At 47.9% G+C, this 20,495-nt stretch overlaps 1 protein-coding gene across 1 annotated transcript in view; it reads right to left on the bottom strand.

The window, feature by feature from the left end:
• Positions 1-19,750, bottom strand: part of LOC142571710 (zinc finger protein ZIC 5-like) — a 97,611-nt gene extending 77,861 nt beyond the window's left edge. Inside the window, exon 1 of the mRNA XM_075680254.1 lies at positions 18,378-19,750. Coding sequence (XP_075536369.1) covers positions 18,378-19,218 — 841 coding nt within the window. The 5' untranslated portion in view covers positions 19,219-19,750. The remainder of the gene's footprint in view (positions 1-18,377) is intronic.
• Positions 19,751-20,495: the final 745 nt, after the last annotated feature.

Below are 20,495 nucleotides of genomic sequence, written 5' to 3'. Positions count from 1 at the left end.
CTTTCTTTCTTTCTTTCTTTCTTTCTTTCTTTCTTTCTTTCTTTCTTTCTTTCTTTCACGATGAAGACTTGCCTTAAGGCTTGCCCAACAATGTTTTTGGCACTTCAGAGACCGCGAATATATAGCCTTATAATACACGCCAAATTACGCAGAATGTAGGCAGAATATAGGCGAAAGTATGCCGGGTGTTTCCGTGAACTTGTATTTGTGAATGAACAACAGTGCAGAGGCACTACAACGTCATACGATCTCTAAGAAATATAGAAGGAAGGTAAGGAAACGTACGGATGTTAACTATAGCATTTCAACCAGTTTGCTACCCTACACTGAGAGAAGCGAAATATGTTTCACAAAGGTTACGAGGGGGAAAAACAACAAACCACGCGAGTGCTGCGTTGACACTCGAACTTCTAGCCACGGATTTAGAGGTTCGCCGTAAACTTAAGCCGTATTTGAGAACCGCAATAGCCCTTCCGTAGCCAGCACTGTTTAGTATTACCTCAGTATTGTGCGTATAAAAAGAAACTAATAAATTTGACATTCTGAGTAACTCGTTTGCAGGTACGGATGATAACGTCAGATTGGTCTGTGCGTATACGTGCCTGTGTGGATTTTCTTTCTTTCTTTCTTTCTTTCTTTCTTTCTTTCTTTCTTTCTTTCTTTCTTTCTTTCTTTCTTGCTTTCTTTCTTTCTTTCTTTCTTTCTTTCTTTCTTTCTTTCTTTCTTTCTTTCCGCGCTTTGTCTGCGCGTAGCTGTCCTCAGACTTACCCCTGAAGCATAGTCTTAACCATTCCTAGTCGTCAGCCGAAATCGTGGTCGGGATGCGAGCGGGTCCGTTGGTGGACCGGCCTTGACACTGAACTTCATCGCGGCGTCTCCAGTGCGGTGGCACTCGTTCCGGAACCCCCAGCGGCTCCCAGCCCGTAATCCTCCCGACGATATTACCTTCGCCCCGCCGCCATCCTTTACCGCCATCACATCCGAAACGAACGCGGCCACAGCGGGAGACGCCCGTGCGGATGGCGCTATGCTCGTCCCAGCCGTAGACGCTCAGGCGCTATTGAACCAAGGACACTTATTTTCTTTTTTGTTTTTTTTTGAAAATGGACAATTGTATTCAATGTTTTCACTAACTTTTGTTTTCGAGAGGGCAGGCCGTGGGCAATGTATATCACCTTCCACTTGCAATCAGCCGAAAATGGAACGCGATCACTGCTTAGCGTGATAAAATCAGTACGCGCGTCACAGAGAAGTGGCAATGCATGACTTCATGGTGAACCAAGAATTCCTTAAGCTCAAACTGCAAAACCGTACTGTATGACTGCACTTTGTGCCTCCGCGGTCCACAAAACAGTTCCCAAAAGGGTATGCCAATATTGGAGAGAGAGAGAGAGAGAGAGAGAGAGAGAGAGAGAGAGAGAGAGAGAGAGAGAGAGAGAGAGTAAAACATCTTTATTAGTAATATCTGAATGGCGAGAGCAGTGTGGGAGGAAACCTCAGTACAGGGTCCCTAAGGACCCTGGACTGAGGGTTCCTCCCACACTGCTCGAAGAAGTTTGTCTTCGCCGTGAAGTCACGGAAACGGGTGAATGCAATTGGCTGGCGCATATATGTTTACAAGTTCCCCATTATAGTTGGACAGCGCTATGCATTTGCAACTGCATACTTATATAGGCTGTTATCGACCGGCCGGCCACAGACTGGTCGCTAACAGACGGAACTAAGGAAATTAACCTTTTTAATAACCCTTTTTCTTATCGCCACAGGACGGAATAACGCCACTAAGAAAAAACAAAACAAAAGAAATCGTAAGGGGTTGCTCAATGCACAAAACGTTAAAGAACCCCAATTGGTCGACATTATTCCGCAGTCCCCCACTACGGCGTGCCTCATAATCGAATCGTGATTTTGGCACATAAAAAAAACCCCGGAATATATATATATATATATATATATATATATATATATGTTCAATGTACAAGCAAAGTAATACACAGAATACCGCGCGTGTGGCATGGTTACTGGGGCGTGGATAATGGGAAAACAGAGGGAAGATCACGCGTTATGGCCCGCAATGAAGCTTCACGCCATCTTGTTACATTTTTAAGAAACACTGAACAGCGGTCGTGCACTGACCTGTTGCACGTGGGGTGAGCACCCCTGCAGTGATACTGCAAGGGATGCACAGGTGGAGCAACTACCGTCCTCGATCGCCAGGCTAAACCAGCCTGCAGCTATATGCAACGCAAAATACTGGTGGTATGCCACCACTATACGGACAGTGCATGCATACCGAGTCTATACACGTGGTCCTTCGAGGCAAAAGCTGTTAATAAAGATTCGAGACTCGCGTCAAACAAACTCGAGGCTCAATAAGTGCGCGCTTTCAGAAATTCAGCGGGTGCGCGGCGTCTGAGCTCTGAATTGGACGCGATGTTAATATGTGTTTCTCCCTCACAAGAATGTAAAGCCTTAATTGCTCACTATAAACAAATCGATCATAATCATGCGAATCTCGCAGACACACATGAAAGGATGCGATCGTGAACGTAACGCGCGGGAAACGTTGCACACCGCGGATATGAGAAGATCGTGGCTCACCGTTGCCGCAGCCTGCAGTGACGAGCGCCGAGGTTCACTCGCGTACCGTGCACAGAGCGATATTACGCTTGGCTTGCGTATAGCTATACCAGCTTGACGCGCTTCCCTGCCCCCCAGTCCCCCCCTTTTCCTCCGCCTTTTCCAAACACAAGCTTTCCTCTTTCGGGTGAATCTGCCGAGCCGTGGAAGGCGTGTCAATCAAAGCCAGTCCACCACCTGCACGCGACGAAGCCCCGGGCACACTGTAGGGTCAGTGTGCGCATACTGGAGGATATAGAAGCGTATGCAGTGCGAGAAGGACAGACAGACGCCGCGTGTATGGCGTACAAAAAGCAGCTTCGACAAGCGTTATATATGTATATCTATATATTTTTATACGCACTATGCGCGCGCATATTCCCGCGCCATCTGCGGTGTGAGCCGCGATAGGCGCGCCTAGCCATCCGCGGCAAGGCGGCCTTTTGTCTGGCGCGCGCTGACAGCCGTTCGCGAACTTCGGCCTCCCCGATCGGTCATGATGCGGAGCCTCTTTGGCGCGTTCTCGCGAGCCTGCCGGGCGCGTTGTACACGTAACCGCCGACGCCTTTCACATCGGAGCAACGTCGGTCGTGAGCCGGCAGACAACGTGCGTTTCTGCAAGTATCAGTACATGCAGCGGCCCGAACGCGCCCGAGCACGCGGATGCATATGAAGTCCGGTCGATAATTGTGTAAGTCATCTGTAGGTTGCGGGCTCCGTGGCTCGCGTTCGTGGAGGCAAGTATAACGTCCCTAACGGACGCATTAGCAGCACATGTTCCACCGCCTTCTCTCCTTCCTTTCCCAGCGTGTACACATAGCCACCAGACGCTTTTCTTTTTTTTGGTTAAGATACCTGCATACTTTCTCGCTTTCTCTCCTCCTTTCTAAAGAGTGAGCAGGCGCTGTGCCTCTTCAGACGGCGGTTTGCTTTGCCTTTCCTCACTTTGCCTTTCCTGTCAAGTGTATATACGTTTTCAATAATAATAATAATAATAATAATAATAATAATAATAATAATAATAATAATAATAATAATAATAATAATAATAATAATAGTCTTTAACAGGAGCGTGGTGAAAGGGGCGAGAAGTCCCTTACAATTTTCACGTGTTCGTCGTGCTCAAAAGCAACAGTGAAAGCCTGGTGTGTCGCATGTATACCGCTCTTGCGGGTGACCACTACGTCAGTGCCGTCTATTTCATGGACCGCGGGTGGCCCATCTCAGAGAGTCTACATATGCTACTGTTTCGGTGGGTCCGATCCCTCTCAATAGCGAAGACAGACCTATAGCTCCATATGGCCGGCCTTCTTACCGTAATTGTGTATTTACACTGGCATCAGTGTCAGACTCATCTGCGTATCGGAAACGTCCTCCTTGGTACGTCTCCTTCACGTGTCCTCCTTGGTACGCGTGCATGATATGTAAGGTGCAGCAAAATATGAGTGACACTAAAATCCGCACTGTAATAGTTACTGCGCGCAGCATCAGTATATATGTATACACAGTGTTGTTCCTGCAGGATGAAATGCAATGGAATCGGCGTTCACTGAAATAAGCATATATACATCTCACCCGAAGAACATATATATTCATGGATGCACGCGTTCGCTACAGCTGCAACTTGTTCTGTTTTTCTGATTAGAGTTACAAGCCTAGAATGTGGTTACTGCAGCTTTAAACACTGCAGCTGCCTGTCGAGTGTTAGCGGTATGTTGCTCCACAATGATTTATGCGAGTGCTGTGCACCAGTTAAAGGTCAAGTTGTCACGGAACACTGAAGTATAGCGTTGCTGTAAACCTTGCTTCTTTTTTTTTTTATGGAGCACGTCTTTCGGTCTCTCATTCTGATTTCTTGTTGATTATTTGTTACGGCCTCAACGATTATCATCATTTTTCTTCAGTGCGCGAACATGAATGAGTCACACTGTACAAGCAATACATTGTTTGCCCCCGCCTTACGTAATGCCTCCGGGCCTTTAAGGTTTCAATATATGAAAATACAGTTGACCTTAAACGCTACTCAACGTTTTCGTTTGACCTGCTTTTTCTTTCTTCTATTACACACAGCAGCGAAACCAGTTTCAAGACATGTGAATGTTCACTGAGACAAGCAGTACGACGAGGAGGGAGAGAGCAAAAGAAATGAAACAGAAAGGACATTCGCTGCACTGTTATAAAAAATTTTGAGGACGCTTAAGTTTCGTCTTTAAAAATGGAACGCGATAACATTCAAAGATCCCTGATTGCTTCTCACGCTTCCCGGCAACTGCAGCGCATGTAACCACAATTTTCACCGGGAAACGCTGGTAGCGAACGCTACGCACGATGGCGGGCTATCTGATCGAACAGTGATGAAGCGGAGGTGAGCGTCATCTGGAAATGTTTCAAGGTATACCGGGCGCACCGCTCCGTGGACTCTGAGATATTCAGGCGCCGCCGTGCGCGAATGACGGACGCCGTCTCCGGTCTATGTATTGTAGAAAAGCTGTGAAAGGGGTTCCTTTGAGTTTTCGCGTAACATAATTATGTTTTCTCGTATATTCAAATTACAATTCGACGCTAGCGTGTCTGTAGGTTGTGTGTGTCGTACCTTACGATTTTTTTTACGTATTTTAGCTTGAGAAATTCAATTAGTTCAGTAACGTTCTTGCGCCACATGTAGGACCTGGGTGGTGCGAAAATCGTTTTGCCGAAACTACTTTCGACGCTGGCACGGGACGCCGACGCGAGATATTCTGCGACACGGGGCCCTCAACGCGTTAATATATATAGTTTGCATAGACGTCATCGCGGCCGTCATCTTTAGGTACAAGCACGGCGAGAAGGAGTCTAATCAAGAAACGTGACATCATGACAGCGGAACGACAAAGCGATAACGGTGAAAAACCGGTAAAAAAACAGTCGCCGTCGATAAGCAAAACAATGTGCGCGTGATAATACAATGCACTGACGTCATCGTGGCCGCCGTATTTGGGTACTAGCGCAGTGAGAGCTGCGTCCGTGACGTCATATGAAAACTCTCTGTAGAGGTGGCCGATGAACTTGTCAGAAAGGTTGACTGCAGTATAGTATGGGCAATTGCGAGCTTTAAAAGTTGCTTCTGTTTAATTTCTGTTTGTTTGTTTACGTATGCGCGTATATACGTGTGTGCGTATGCATATTTGTATAACGTCGGCATACGGCGCTAAAGAAAGAGGAAAAAAGATGCCAGTGCTTAGCCAAGGAGTGGCACACAAGGCACGCGACTTCTTTTGCCGTGCGCTGCACCCGCGGCCTACCCATGGTGATGACCGGGAATGCATTGCGTGGCGCGCGTAATGCAGTGGAGATATGTACAGTTCGTCTGGGTAGCGTGATTTTTTTCCCCAGATACTAAGACGAGCCCGTGTTCAGGCGCATTTGCTGTCTCCGATAAGCAAGGAAGCTCAGTTAATCGCGACAGGGGTGGTGTCATGCCTAGCAGACGCAACTTTCGTTTCCAGCGAACTTTGTGCTGGAAACGAAAGCTCGTCGTTTCGCGCAGTCATCAGGCACTGACCGCGGCCAGCCAGTCAACGCTGGCGCGGTACTGCGAATGTAAACTGTAGTGTTCTACGCAGATGTATAAGTTGGCTTTCCTGCAGTACGTTTTCAGCGCTCACGGACGAATCAGTGAGACGTAGAAAGCTTCGCTTTAAAAGAAAACAAAGCGAAACAAGAAAAGGCAGCACAAGCATTTATAACGTGAGCAGCTGCATTCGGCGCGGGAAGCAGCAGCACAATCCTTACTGATGGCGCCGACAGGTGAATTCCCCACGTCTGCTGCGTCGGCACGAACGTGCATTGACCGGCAACGGTGTTGAGCACCGGAGCATCGTCTACAAGGCAGGTGCAAAGTTCGATGAAAGGCGCAGTTTACGCGCTATCTATTTTAAGGGATCAAGCAGGGTGTCAGTGTACATAAGATTGTACATGCGAATACGTCTGTGTAGGTACGCGGCTGTCTTTGCTGGTTTAGCCCTTATAAAAGTCGAATGCCGTTGTATTTCTCTTATATACTTTTCATTGAGTATTGAGGAATTGAGTATTACGCATAATTTTTGTTGTAGCAGGTTTCTACTGGGGCTCAACGACGTTGACAATATGGCGTTCTTTTGTTCCGGCACGCTGCTTAAACATGCACATTTTCTTTTATTTCTGATCTCCGTATGTATCTATGATCGACATTGTTTGCTGCTCGATTAGGGCGCTACGGCTTCTTATAAGGTCGCACTTCCACAAAGAGCGAAGCAAGCATGGTTAGTTGAGACAATATTTTACGAACATGCTGAATAATATATGACACGAATAGTCTTGTGGCAGACAATGCCTCCAAGACGTCAAGAATATCTTTACTTTGTTTTAACATAAAGAAACATATGCATAACCTCAGTCGTGTAAATGAGGCTGGCTGTTAAATGTACTGCTCGCATATAATGTCACGCACGATCGGTGACTGACTCTTCCGGGCCATTGATCAATAGAGAAACAGTTCGCCGACTCCTGAAATAGGTGTTTTACCGACGTTTGCGAAAGAGTTCAAGGCGGTTTAATAGCCGCAGGGCGTTGCTCTGTGACTGTCGGAGAGGAAGGGAGGGGGGGGGGGGGTTGCATACTTTCATAAAGTTCATTGCCGCATCCGGGACATACTACGCAGCCGTGAGTGTACGTGACAGCGCCAGTGAGCAACGCAATTTCTTGTTTTCGCATCAGGTGCAGTATACATTTAAGTCGCATACTATAATTATTGTGTATTCTAAATGCCTATACTCACGAACCAAAGCGCTTAATCAATATCGGTTCGCTCAACGGCTATGGCGTTCTGTTGCTGAGCGCGAGGTCCAGGGTTCAATTTCTGGCCGCAGCAACCGCGTTTAGATGAAGTCGAAACGCTTAGAACCAGAGATGGTCAAAATTATTCCGGAGCCCGCCCTTAATAATTAATTGGAACAGGCAAAAAAAAAGTATTCGCAAACTTTCCTTGCTGAGGAATTATGGAACAGTGTTCCCAAAGAGGGAAGCGAAACGAGTGAACGCAATTGTTAAAAAATAAGCAATTATGAAGAGTTGGTATTTCTTTCCCCCCGAGTTTGCTTGTGTCTCGACCACTCGGTCATGGCACCGCGCAGTTGCCTCGCGTCGAAAATAACAGGGCCCGTATTCGGAAAACGTTCTTACGCTAGAATTCTTCGTTAGGGAAAATTTATCTATTAGTTATCTCTCAATAGACAACAATAAGACAGCTATCTTGTGCCAGGTTTATCTTGGTAAGGCGCCATAGAGGGGCCCAACACGTGCAATTAATTAATTAAATTACAGGGTTTTACGTTCCATGAGAGACAGAAGAAAGGGAAAAGGCAGGCAGGTTACGCAGAAGCAAATATCCGGTTTGTTACCCTACGCTTGGGAGAGAGTGGAGGGGGAAGTAGAGTGACAAGACAGAAGAGATATAGAAAGAAAGCGAGCACAGATTCACAGTCACAGTCGTTCACTGCCATTGCACACAATCACCGCACAGCGCAGTAGCACTGTAAACATCAGTTCAGCTACAGCCGCTTGTCTAATTCTGTTGTCTTTAAAAACTGCAACAGAGCCCTCGTCGCTCTCAGCGGCGGTGGCTTGTGATGTCGGCACTCTGAAATGGTTTCTTCTGTTAATGGTCTTTGGTCCAAGCGCGCTATCGCGATTGCGATCGATCGTGTCAGTAAATTGTAGCGTGCCAAAACCACGATATGATATATAAGTCACGCCGTAGGGGGAACTGCGCAATAACTAATACCACCTGGGGTTCTTTAACGTGTAGTCAATGCGTGGCACAAGAATGTTTCAGCATTTCGCCCGCATCGAAATGCTACCGCCGCGCCGGGATTCGATTCCGCGCCCTGGGCCGATTACACCACAGTTTTCCACATTTCCACTTACACCACAGCTGAAAAGGTGGTAAAAATAACAAAAGAAAAAAATAAGGTGCGAAAAATTCACACAATAACGCGATGCTACGCGCTACAGCTTTGAAAGTCGGTAACACAATTCACAAGACCTTAATACCATGAGCAAACACTTGAGGCCTTGGGTACCGAAGCCCGTCTGGACCAGTGTACCAGAACCTGTTTCTCTGTCAAGGGGCGATCACACTAACTGTCTAGCCGAGTCTGCTGACGCTTGAACGGTGGTCAACGTTCCTGACGACTATGGCGTATAAGAGTAAAAGGCACGGAGAGAGGACAGTGGAAAGGAAAGTATGGCTGAGGAAAAGGACTATATACAAAACTATACGCAGTAAACTCTCATCATAACGAAATCGCTTCATTCAAAATATAGCATTGCTCGAAGTTCTTTGTATTCTCGCGTTACTGTGTCTTTCCAATAGTCCATCCGCTTTTGACGAAATACTGCTTACAACGAAGTCGATTGCCTGTTCCGATCACTTCTTTACGAAGAGGTTTTACCGCACCTGACTTTGTCACATCGTTAACCTTAGCGCACGTACATATGAAAGTGCCGATTGCGTTGGTTTAGGCGAGAAGGCGTGCGCGATCAAAAGTACGTCTGCGCGCGCACGAGAGCAAACTGGACAGCGCGGCTACGCGCTCCACATGAGCCACGGCCGCGCAGAGGGCGCGCGCATCGTCCGGCTGGGCCTGGTTGTCGGCTGGTTCTACAAGCGGATTAAGCGCGTGGCGCGTGTCTGCGGCCGATAAGCTGCGGCTCCAGTACTCCGTCTCCTCCTCGGTTTGTGTCGATGTCCTGCGCGCTTTGGCCCCGGAATGCCTCGCTCGCAACTTGATTGAGCTGCCGATAGCGGGCGCGCGTATTCGTGCGTTTGAGTATACGTGCGTCTGCGCGAGCGTGTGTGTGTAAAGACTATCGTGAGCGCAACTTGCGTGGAGAAGAACGGGGATCACATCTCTCTTGCGCACGCATTTAGCGAATTACATTTAAGAAAATTTAGCGCGCCGACCCATTGATACATATCTTGCCATTTCTTCGCCGCACGGCTTATAAGAAGCTTCTGGTAATTTACCGCGTAAGAGACGGCGGTTTCACTGCACACCGATTAGATCACGGCGGATGACTGCAACCACGTGGGCATTTGTAGTGTGCATTTACTTACCGGCAAGTCTCGCTATAGGATTGAAAACACGGCGAATAAAACTGGTTTATGATGCTTTCTTTCTTTATGCTGTAATAATGCTCCCAGTCCATACTGAATTTGCCAGATTCACGGCGGCAATTTGCCAAATTCGCTGATTTTCCCGCAGTTTGTAGCTTTTTTCCTATCTAGTTGTTATCCTGACTGGCAGGTTTCTCTTCATTGAATAACCACCTAAGAATGCGTCAAAAGAACAACAGAAAAAATCTCCGCCCAAACACTCCGCAAAGATGGTTAACCAGCGAAGCTGAAACGTGCCGCCCCGACGTTTATCATTGGGTGAATCCCAACGGTTCACTAAACGACGGTTTGGTAGGCTGCCGGGTCCTCGGTATGCACAGTTTCTGCTTGCGTTCGGCTGCACGAGCTTATTCTTGCGCCCGGGCTACAGCATTGGCACGGCGTAGACGAGGTCGTTGCCGCTTCTGCTCGCGGCGTTGCTGATCGAAAGCTGCCTGCTCCTCGGGAGTACGTATGACGCGTGGCCTACCGATTTCGGAGCCGGAGAGGAACTGCTGTGCGCTCGCTCGGCTGCAACGGAGGGCAACGACGTCACTAGTGGCACGGCCAATCGCGCGCCTCTTTCTTTTGTCGCGCATGCGCATGGGGTTGCACCGTAGTTTTCGGCGTACAGGCGACAGACGGACGGACGAATCGGCTGGCATAGACAGCTTCGCTGTAAAATATCTTACCATGCATTATAGACACGTTCTTTGGACAACCGTGAGTTTTTTGCTCCCTGCGAATATATTGATAATGTATTCACATTTGATTAACAGTTCCATTGACGATGTCCATTTCCCTGTCCTAGCCAGATTTAATACTATTTTTCATTCTTTTCTGATGATACGTACGTTGTCTTACATTTGGGGAATGTGTGTTTACAAAATAACAGTGCTTCCTTACAGTGTGCAACGAAACAGATCACAGACTTGACTCGGGAATGTGTAGCGTCTCCGCATGCATGAAGTTTCGTTGCAGATTTCTTGCGCGATAGTTTTCGTCATACACCATGGATTTCAGTAGCTCCTGCCTGCGTGTCTGCTTGGATGCACATAACTATAGTTTTTCAATTGCTAGTTACACAAAGGTACTGAAAACAGCATTCAACTGTGATTAATTTGTAATCTGTACAGCTATAACGGGCTCGAAGCCTCTGTTAAGCGTTATCGCAGATGTTAGCAACGACACAAAGTGAATGTGTAGAGCGTCTTACTCAGACTAAACTAAGCTGCGTCAACCAAGCTCACCCTCTGAACGGACATCAAAACGTCTTGTAAATGGTTTAGTTTAGTCAACAGAATCAAAGTCACTCAATATACAGGAAAATCACGGGGGCGGAAGTAATAATCACGTTTCCAATTAATTCAAGGAATCAATATATCTTCTTTTAGCGCATAGGCATAACAGTGAACGTAACACTAGTAGCACAGCAACAATCGTGCGTCATGTGTATAATTATAAAATAGCTTTTATAATCAAGCGAAACATTGTTGCTGACGAAACTTTCGCGTGCATATAAGGCACCGTATTGATGTCACGCCGATTATGTGGTACGACAGTCTTACGTGCAGTAATCATTTGATCATGTATTGGGAAACTTTAGTCAAGGGAGCATTGTGCACATAAATTCGTAGTTTGAGGTGCCTGGGCACAAATCGAAAGTTTACTTCCACCTCACCGTAGTTGACGTTGTCGCGAGAATGTGCGCCGCACAAGAAAGAAAGAAAGGTTGATTATTGCAGTAAAAGCACGCTGCTCTGAACTTTTATGTACTTTGAGGCAGTCTCAGGTGGTTCCTTTAAAAGGGAATTAGAAAAAGAACTTAATCAGCTATCCCTCAGTATATAGGCTGAAGAGGCTCGGGTATGCCGTTTCGCCGAGTTCACCTTTGTGTGCGCTTATTTCAGCAATTTTCTATAGCCTCGAGCGAGGCGTTTCCAAAGAGCTTGAAGCCCCTGCTATAGTGTCAACAAGAACATGGTCATATCCTTCATCACGCGCTTTGTATGTCCTGAACAAGAGAGTTGGGCTAGTTTTGTTGCTTTTGCTGCGAATTATAGTTTCTAGCACGAAAAAAGTTTTAGTAGAAGAATAAAATGGACAGGAAAGACCGTTATAGACTTCAACTGCCAGTTGAAGTCTAGCGCTATGTCCTGTTCCGGCTTATCTAACGTTAAAAGGTGTGTACAGATGTTGAAGGTGCGAGTGCGAGTCATTTCAGAATGGACCATTCAGTATCGCTGCGAAAGCGCAGAAACTAAGCGTTTCTCTTTTTTTTTTTTCAGGAAAGATCAGCAGCGAAATTTAGCAAATATTTCGTTCGTGAGTGCTGTTTGCAATGCCATCGACCGGCGGGCCTTCTCTAATGATGTGCGTCCAAAAGCCTGATTGGCTGGCGCATATCTGTTCTTATGTATTCCCACCGTATAAGAACATTTATTTATTTATTTATTTATTTTATTTTATTTAATTTACCAATGTAGAACATGCATGATAGAGGACAATACGATTTAGAGTTTTGGGAAATCGGCGCCAGAGGGAAGCCTGGCGCTGTAGTCCGCGTATACGCCGCTATTTTGACAATTCTATATATGTATCTGCAACGATGAGTTGTGCGTGGGTATCATCTGTCGCTGCTTGCATGGTCTTCTAGAGAGAGAGAGAGAGAGAGAGAGAGAGAGAGAGGGAAAGGCAGGGAGGTCAACCAAGGTTGTGCCCGGTTGGCTATCCTACACTTGGAGAGGGGGAAAGAACAGATAAGAAGAAAAAAAATAATAGTCATTCACAGTCAGTTGCAGAGGAATCTTCACTGTCACAAGCGTTCATACAATCCAGTGTCCTTCAAGAAGCGGGCTTATAATTCTGGCCTTTTGCGTGCAAGAATGCTATTATCTAGCAGGTTGAGTTTCACTTTTAAAGTACATAGTCGAGTGTCAAAGGATGGGCAGCGACATAGAAGGTGCTCTATAGAGTCTCTTGCACCCGCACAAATTGCACGCCGCACTGTTGGCCATTGCTATCAGGAATGAATAGGAATTTTTAAATGCGACGCCCAACCACACGCGACACAGTAAAGTTGTTTCGCGACGGGAAAGTCCAGGGGGCAGGCGAAGTCGCAAGTGAGAGTCGAGAGAGTGCAAGCGCGATGTGGCGAAACTCGGTGAATTCCATCGTAGAAGTGTGATGTGGCGAGCAAGCGACTGAAGTTGTCGCGCATGCATCAGTCCTTGAAAGTGGTATAGGAAACCGCTGATGTTTTTGGTGAGCGGAACGCTCAGCTTCATCTGCGCTGTCGTTGCCGACAATTCCGCAACGGTTTGGCAACCATTGAAATACAATGTCGTGGCTTTTCTCGAGCGCGTGATGATGAGCGTGCCTTATTTCGTACACTAGCTGTTCGTATAAAAAATACGTATACGGCGAATTGTGGAGTTTGTATAGGGCTTCTAGCTTGCAGCTAACTTGTGGCAGCGATTTATTTGCGTGGCATCTGTTAGCTCGTTTCACCCCTAATTTCTAGTATTCACTTGTTTTCAGAACGTTATCAGCGAGAGTAAGTTTTTCGCCGAAGACCGGATATAATTACCCACGGTGCACGTATCGATAGACTTAGTGACGCGGACTCCTTAAAGGTGCAATGACCACCTTTTCAGGACCGTTGTTCGAGGCCCGCTCTTTTCGCTTCATCGACATTATCGATCGTTACTATTCCCCATTACAAAAAAGAGAGGAGGTAAACCACCGACAGTATGTGCCTAAACGATCAAAATTAACTGCCATGTGCCTATCGCACACACGCGCTTGCACGATATAGTCTATGTTTTACCTCTATATAGTTTTCTTTTTTCGCATAACTGCGGTGAAATATCCTCCGTGAAATGTACATCATGCACGCTCAGAACCCGCATTCTGTGTTACCGCTGTCTTCGTTCAACGTTTAGCGATTTCCTGAAGTGGCCAGGACGCTATACGATTGCGCGAGTAGAATACAGAAATCGACCACAGAATCGGCAGACGCGCTCTACAGTGCGTATATATATATATATATATATATATATATATATATATGTCCCAGCTGACGTTAGCCAAGCTGTTCAACGAAGAAAAAAAAAAGACTAAACAAACACGGTACGAGATGCAATCATAAGACCCACGGCGTCCGGTCGTCGGCCCTATGACAACCGAACGCCGTAGGTTTTATAATTGTATCTCGTGCCGTTGAGCAGCTCGGCTAACGCTAGCTGGGACACACGGTATATATATCGAGTGTCACGTTCACATATGCATGCAGTGGAAAAAGCCGCGTCCGCACGCGGCGCGAGGTTGGATAACCGTGCACACAGGTATATAACTATAGGAGTGCGAGTGCGCCGAGAAAGCAGTTCTTACGTCACGGCTTTCATAACCTACCTACACCCCCCCCCCTCCTTATGCAAAAATAAAATGAAAAAGAAAACAGCGTACGCATAATGCCCACTCCCCAGCCACTTCCCCGTTAACATCCGCTCGATAATCCCGTTTAGGAATCGCTCTCGCGCTGTCCTCATTGCGAAAGCGGTGTCACGATACCTCTGACCTTATGTGAAGAGTACTCGACGCCTTTCATGTTTGTATTTAAACGTCATTCACACGTTCCTTTTGACGGAGACAGCCTAAATGACGCCGTCTACTGTTCAGCACTTTTCAGCGTTCTCACTTCGTTCAAATGACGGCATTATTTTTTGCTATACATATTGCGTGGGATATAAGCGAACAACGATATACATATTTACAAATAGAGCCGAATATATACAGGGGCGTTAGCGAGGAACTTCCCATATATCTATATAACTAGCATATTTAATATGGTTTATTTCATTGCTGTTCGTAATACGAGGCAGACGAAACGAGCTAAAGACAAAAGAAAATGAACTTAGAACCTCCAGTACGCCTAAGGAACTCTATTAGCGCCGCTAGCTGGACGAAGTAAAGGGCAGCTTGTGAAAGACTGCCTCATGACAATGCGCTCTCATGACAATGATCACAATGAAACAAATAACTTCCACTTAGATGCACATAAATGCTTCGGCTAAATGCGTGATAATTTGCATTTGTAAGCTAATATATCATTCGAAGGATGCACAAAGATAACGACAAAACTCGTCATACCACGCTAACAGTGATACTTAACTGAGTAAACAATAGTTATAGGTTTCGCATTATGTTTGAATATAGGTTCAAACTAAAGAAAAAGGTTCAAAATAACTAAACCAGGTAATATTTCGTTGGATCACGGGCAGCTCCTAAGTTTTAAAAAAAAGAAATAAAAAAATAACAAGGACAGCTCCATTCAGGCACTTCCTCTATGCAGCAACAGTGCGTTTGATGCGACAACAATCAGTATATTGGTTACAAGAATACCTAATGATTTCTGGGGAAATTGACGACTAACTCAGTTGACAAGTACAGACCGCCACGGTATGCGCTGTATACTGAATACTTAGGCACATACAACGTCAAATTATCGCCAAATTACCAGACTATTGAACGTATTTGTTGAATATTAAAAAAAAATTACCGTTGCTTATTTGCCGTCTCAAGTATTCATGCCGGCATGCCCATTATTACTTCGTCCAATAAAGCAAGTTCTGGTCATAACGTTGCGATGGTCATCCAAATTAACACGTTTACCCGGTTTGGTTGCAACACCTGCTTTCGTGCCTGCTCACCGATGGCACGAAAGAACTATTCGTTAGCATGCAGTCGTTTTGTTTCTGAGTGCAGTAATGTATTTAAGTTCATACAAGCACTCAATTACACGTCCTCTTCTTTTTTATAGGTTATAGGACTTGGAGCTAAAAGCTGATGAAGCCTCTACAGAATGCAGCAGTTCGTTGAACTTTTCTGACCTAATGGTTCACCGTTGTCACAGCTATGGCACCACACTAAGATATATATATATATATATATATATATATATATATATATATATATATATATATATATATTGATAGATATTCAGAAGGAGATCTTAATGTAAGCTGAAACTGCCAGGTTTGCTATATGTATACATGCCGGAATTTTACATCAAATGATGTGTTTGAACTTACGTCAGGAAAACAAGAAAATGAGCAACAGTAAGAAGAACAAGAAGAAAAGTATGAAGCCGAAGTAATCGAATGGTCATATATAAGCCCTCCCTGGCGTAAGTATAACAGCAGGGCCTTCGTGTCTCTGATTGCGTCCCGCGTCTGCCTCGGAGTCGAAGGAAATCATTGGTCTGTATCTGTACTCATATATAAAGTGACGTCTTTGCTGCTAATCGCTCATCTCTGCGTTAACCAGTATATAAATGAAGTAAATACACGTATGTATAAAGAGTGAACGTATAGCCGACGCTGACGCTATCAGTCGCTAAAGGTTCATAGAAGGGACAGTAAGTGTATGTATATATACTTTGTGCAGCAGCACTTCGATAGTTATGCAACGACGCGACTTATGTATATAGAGTGCATACGGTAAGCTCTTTTCCAATATGTAAGTGGGTGGATATTTACGTTACAGAAGGCAGCACCGAGACGAAATTATTTAATTGTCGTGGGACGAAATTAAAAAAAAAAAAACAGAATGCTCTGCGTCTGTACTCTTTCTGTTTATATAACAGAAGTCGAGAGATATTGATACCCATACTCGAATTTGTCCGGAGGCTCGCAGCCTCATGGAAACAGAAGGTGCAAGCAGAAAGCGGAACGCATCCAGCTGGAAGACGTCAAGTTCGTTGAGTGCACTTCGTCGAAGTCATGCGCAGCAACTTTGTTCACTGCAGCGCACATACACTACGCGCGCTGACTTATCCATTAACTTTTGTACACTTGGTAAACGCACACAGAACTCGCATAAGGAATGCGATACAAACAAAACTGAGGATATCGGCGCCGTAGTGTTCGTTCTCAGTTCATCATCATCATCATCATCATCATCATCATCATCATATTTTATGTCCGCTGCAGGACGAAGGCCTCCCCCTGCGATCTCCAATTGCCCCTGTCCTGCACCAACCGATTCCAACTACCCGCAACTATTCCCAATAACTGCTGGACCAGATCAGTATTACGCGTCCGCTCAGAGGCAGCGAGCAATATTGCCGCGCCTGGAAATTGCGTCAAATTATGTATTAGCAGCCACTGCCTGTATAGGGTTGTTCCCGTCTTCATGCTGCTGCATCCAATATGACGCCCATTCGCAGTGTACTCAACGTGCACGTCCCCACCCCCCCCATTTTTTTCATATTTTAAAATATTTTATGCAGAAGCATCGTTTGGGTCTTGGAGGCTGTGTTACTTTCTTAATTAGAACTTTTCACCTTCCCGCCCGAAATTGTCATCGACGCGTCGGTGCGAGAGAGGGTTAGCGATCGGCACGCCGTCTTAATTATTTCGAAAACTGCCATGAATAATAATAATAATAATAATAATAATAATAATAATAATAATAATAATAATAATAATAATAATATCGAGCCGTATTTGTTTAACAAATCTAGTCTTTGAAGAAGCTTAGAATTAAATTGGTAGAAGCGGAGCTTAATTGTTTAAAATCAAGCAGCAAAATGGCTTTATGTATACATGTAAGGCGCTTCGCTAATGAATCAGTCATTCACTATACTTTTTTTTTAATAACTGCCCACCGATGGCAATTAAACGTGTTTGTATTAATGTTCTCGCTTCTACAACGAGACTAGCGTCCACGTGGCTCGTGCGAAAGGCGGTCGATCGGTGTAGCCGACCAGAATTTGTCACGAAACCTGTTCGCGTCAAGGAGTGACGAGAGTTGCGTGCGCGTCTGTCGACCCGTTAACAAATGAGCACTTGAGCACGGCAGGCAAGCCGCCTCACAAATTGCCGATGACGGGCGACGCGCACACACGGGGACCCGCCTCGATCGTCGACTGCGTCGGTGCGTTACGCAGCAGAAAGGGGACCCCGACGTCGCCGCGCGGGTCAAGTGTGCATAATAGGCTCGACGACGCCCCACGCCGCGGTGACGGAAGGGGGAGAACGAAAGAAGGCGCTCGCTCTCGGATTGCGCGCAAAGAAACACCTTGTGGCTAACGGCGTAAATAATGGCCGGCGCGCTGTCGCTTCACCGCTGGACTTCGATCCGCGAGACCCACGCCGGTTCGTGCGGCCGCGCTTGAGGACTCCTGCAGCGAGTGCAACGTTCTGCGCGCGTTTGTTTCAACGAAAAGGGCGCGACTGTGGCCTGCACATCTCGCTCAAAGTAGCGATTACAGAAACAAACGAAATATTTGTAGCAGGAATAATTAATCACCAGGTCGTTGGCTCGTATAGGAACAATCACGAATGAGTGAATCCCTAATTCATGGAGAGAAAGGATCTACGAAGGCAAGCCGCGTCATTTGCTGCTTACGGTCACCGGCGGCCAGGGCCCGCTGAGTGTATCCCCCGAGGTCCCTAAGGATGCTTCTTTCGGAATCACTCGCGTGAACGGGGCCGAGAAGCCGCGCTCCCAACATCGTGTTCGTGCGCACGGTCAAAGAAAACGAAACAGTATAATGCGGAGGCTATCGAAAGCCACTGACCTGTGTGCGTTCGCTTGTGGATCTTGAGGTTCTCGGATCGCGCGAACACCTTCCCGCAGCCGGGAAACGGGCACGGGAACGGCTTCTCGCCGGTGTGCACGCGAATGTGGTTGACCAGCTTGTACTTGGCCTTGAAGGGGCGGCCGTTGCGCGCGCAGTCCTGCCAGAAGCACGCGTGGTTGGTGCACTCGGGTCCCCCCACGTGCTCCACCGTCAGGTGCGTCACGATTTCGTGCATGGACGAGAAGCTCTTGCCGCACGGCTTTCGCGGGCTGCTGCTACTCAGCTGCGCGTGCGGGTGGTGCGGATGGTGCGGGTGGTGGTGGATGGCGGGCGGCTCCACCCACATGCAGGTCAGCTCCTGCTTGACCGGCTGCCGCATGTAGCGGAAGAAGGCTCCGTGCGGGTGGCCGCCCATCGACGTCGCGTACACGGGTTCGGGCCGCGTCTGGAACGCGTCGCCGCGGTACACGTCGGCCGCGGTCAGCGGCAGCCGCGAGGTGTACAGGTCCTGCGCCGCGGCGTGGTGGTGGTGGTGGTGCACGAACATGCCGTCGGCGGCGGTCGCCGCGTGGTGGTGGTGGTGGTGCGGGGGCGGCGGCGCCAGGTCGGTGGCGCCGCGCAACAGAAAGTCCCTGGCCACGGCGGCCGTGTATCCCGCGGCGGCGGCCGCCGCGTGCGGGTGGTGCGGGTGCATGGCGAATCCGTTCTGGAAGTGCGGCGCTTCGGCCGCCCCCAGGTCCTGGTCGAAAGGGTCGAGCCGCGCGGCAGCCGCGGCGGCTGCGGCGGCCGCCGCAGCCGCCGTGCGCGGCCGGCCCAGGCTGCCGGCGCTTTCCATCATGTTGCAGCTGCTGGCGCGAGCATCGTCGCGCGCTGCGGGACGACTCCTCACTCACACTGAGCGCGCGCAGGCACTGCTACTCCCCGGAGCGCGACGCCTGCCCGCTCCTTTGCTTCGCCTCCCAGCGGCTGCCGCCGGCGCTGCTGCTGCGCCCGCCGCTGCCGCCGACCACGCCCACGGGGAGGCGAGCCCCCGTGGCGTCGCTCCGCCTCCCAAACCATGACGTCACGGAAGCGGTCCGCGCGCGAACGCCCACCCCTACCGCGCCGGCGTGCGCGCCGGCTTGTTTTGGCCTCCACTCGCCGCTATTTACGAAATCGCGCGGGTGCAAGCGAGAGGCTTCCCGACACCGCTACGCGGCAAATCGGTAGAGGAGTTGCATTTACGCCTCGTATGGAGGTCAGCCGAGGCATGGTGGAGTTCTGGCGAGAGGACGCTTCTAGTGAATTAGCGTTGCGGATGGATCGCAAAGTTTTCCGTTGTCGCCATCCTTTAGTCGATATAGTGCTTCCGCAATTATCTCATTTGCCGAGCTTCAAAATAATTCTTTCGTGCATATCACGTAGTAGCAAAAGCAGAAATAAAATCTGCAAAGAGTTTATCTTTACTTACGTCGTTTTGCCGGAAGGCTTCGTCGCCGTCGCCAGTAAGGCAGGTGCGTTTACGTTTCGCGATCACGATAAGTCAAGCTCCTTCATCGCTCCCAAGAAGCGTGAATGCCAACACATGAGGTGACGTCGGTGCCTTCGCGCATACATATCGCGTCCCGACCAAGCGGTATTAAAACGTGAGGCGAATTGCGATGACAGCCGTCTTCCGTCATAGCGAGGCGCTTATACGGTGTGCAACACTTAACGCCACTGGCGTGCGGCTCGCCAGCACAACAACGCACTCACTCCACACGATGGCACCGATCCAGACACTCGGCGCGGACTCGCAGCTGCACGCATGGTCGCCCCGGGCCACAGACGGACTGCGGCGCTCGCGCAGTTGTCTCTGCCGTGGCGTTTCTCTTCAAGGCCGATCGATTGCGGTTTGTTTCGTCTGCCCAAACGAGTGCAGGCGTTGTCAAGGTGACAACAACCCGTTTCTGTATACGCTTAGCATTCACACTACAATGGCACGTGCGCCGAGAAACTTTTCCAGCGGTAGGCAGCTATAGCGTGCGTGAGCGAATCCTTGTGCTGTGATAAGCTTGCTGGCGGATGTATGGCGCACACATATCGATGTTGCACAGCTGCAGGAGCAGAAAATAGCGTTTTGCATACTTAGTTACG

This window comes from Dermacentor variabilis, chromosome 2, assembly GCF_050947875.1.
Source record: "Dermacentor variabilis isolate Ectoservices chromosome 2, ASM5094787v1, whole genome shotgun sequence".
Classification (NCBI taxonomy): domain Eukaryota; kingdom Metazoa; phylum Arthropoda; class Arachnida; order Ixodida; family Ixodidae; genus Dermacentor; species Dermacentor variabilis.
Note: the sequence above shows the minus strand (reverse complement) of the source record. Positions and strands in the feature narration are given on the sequence as shown.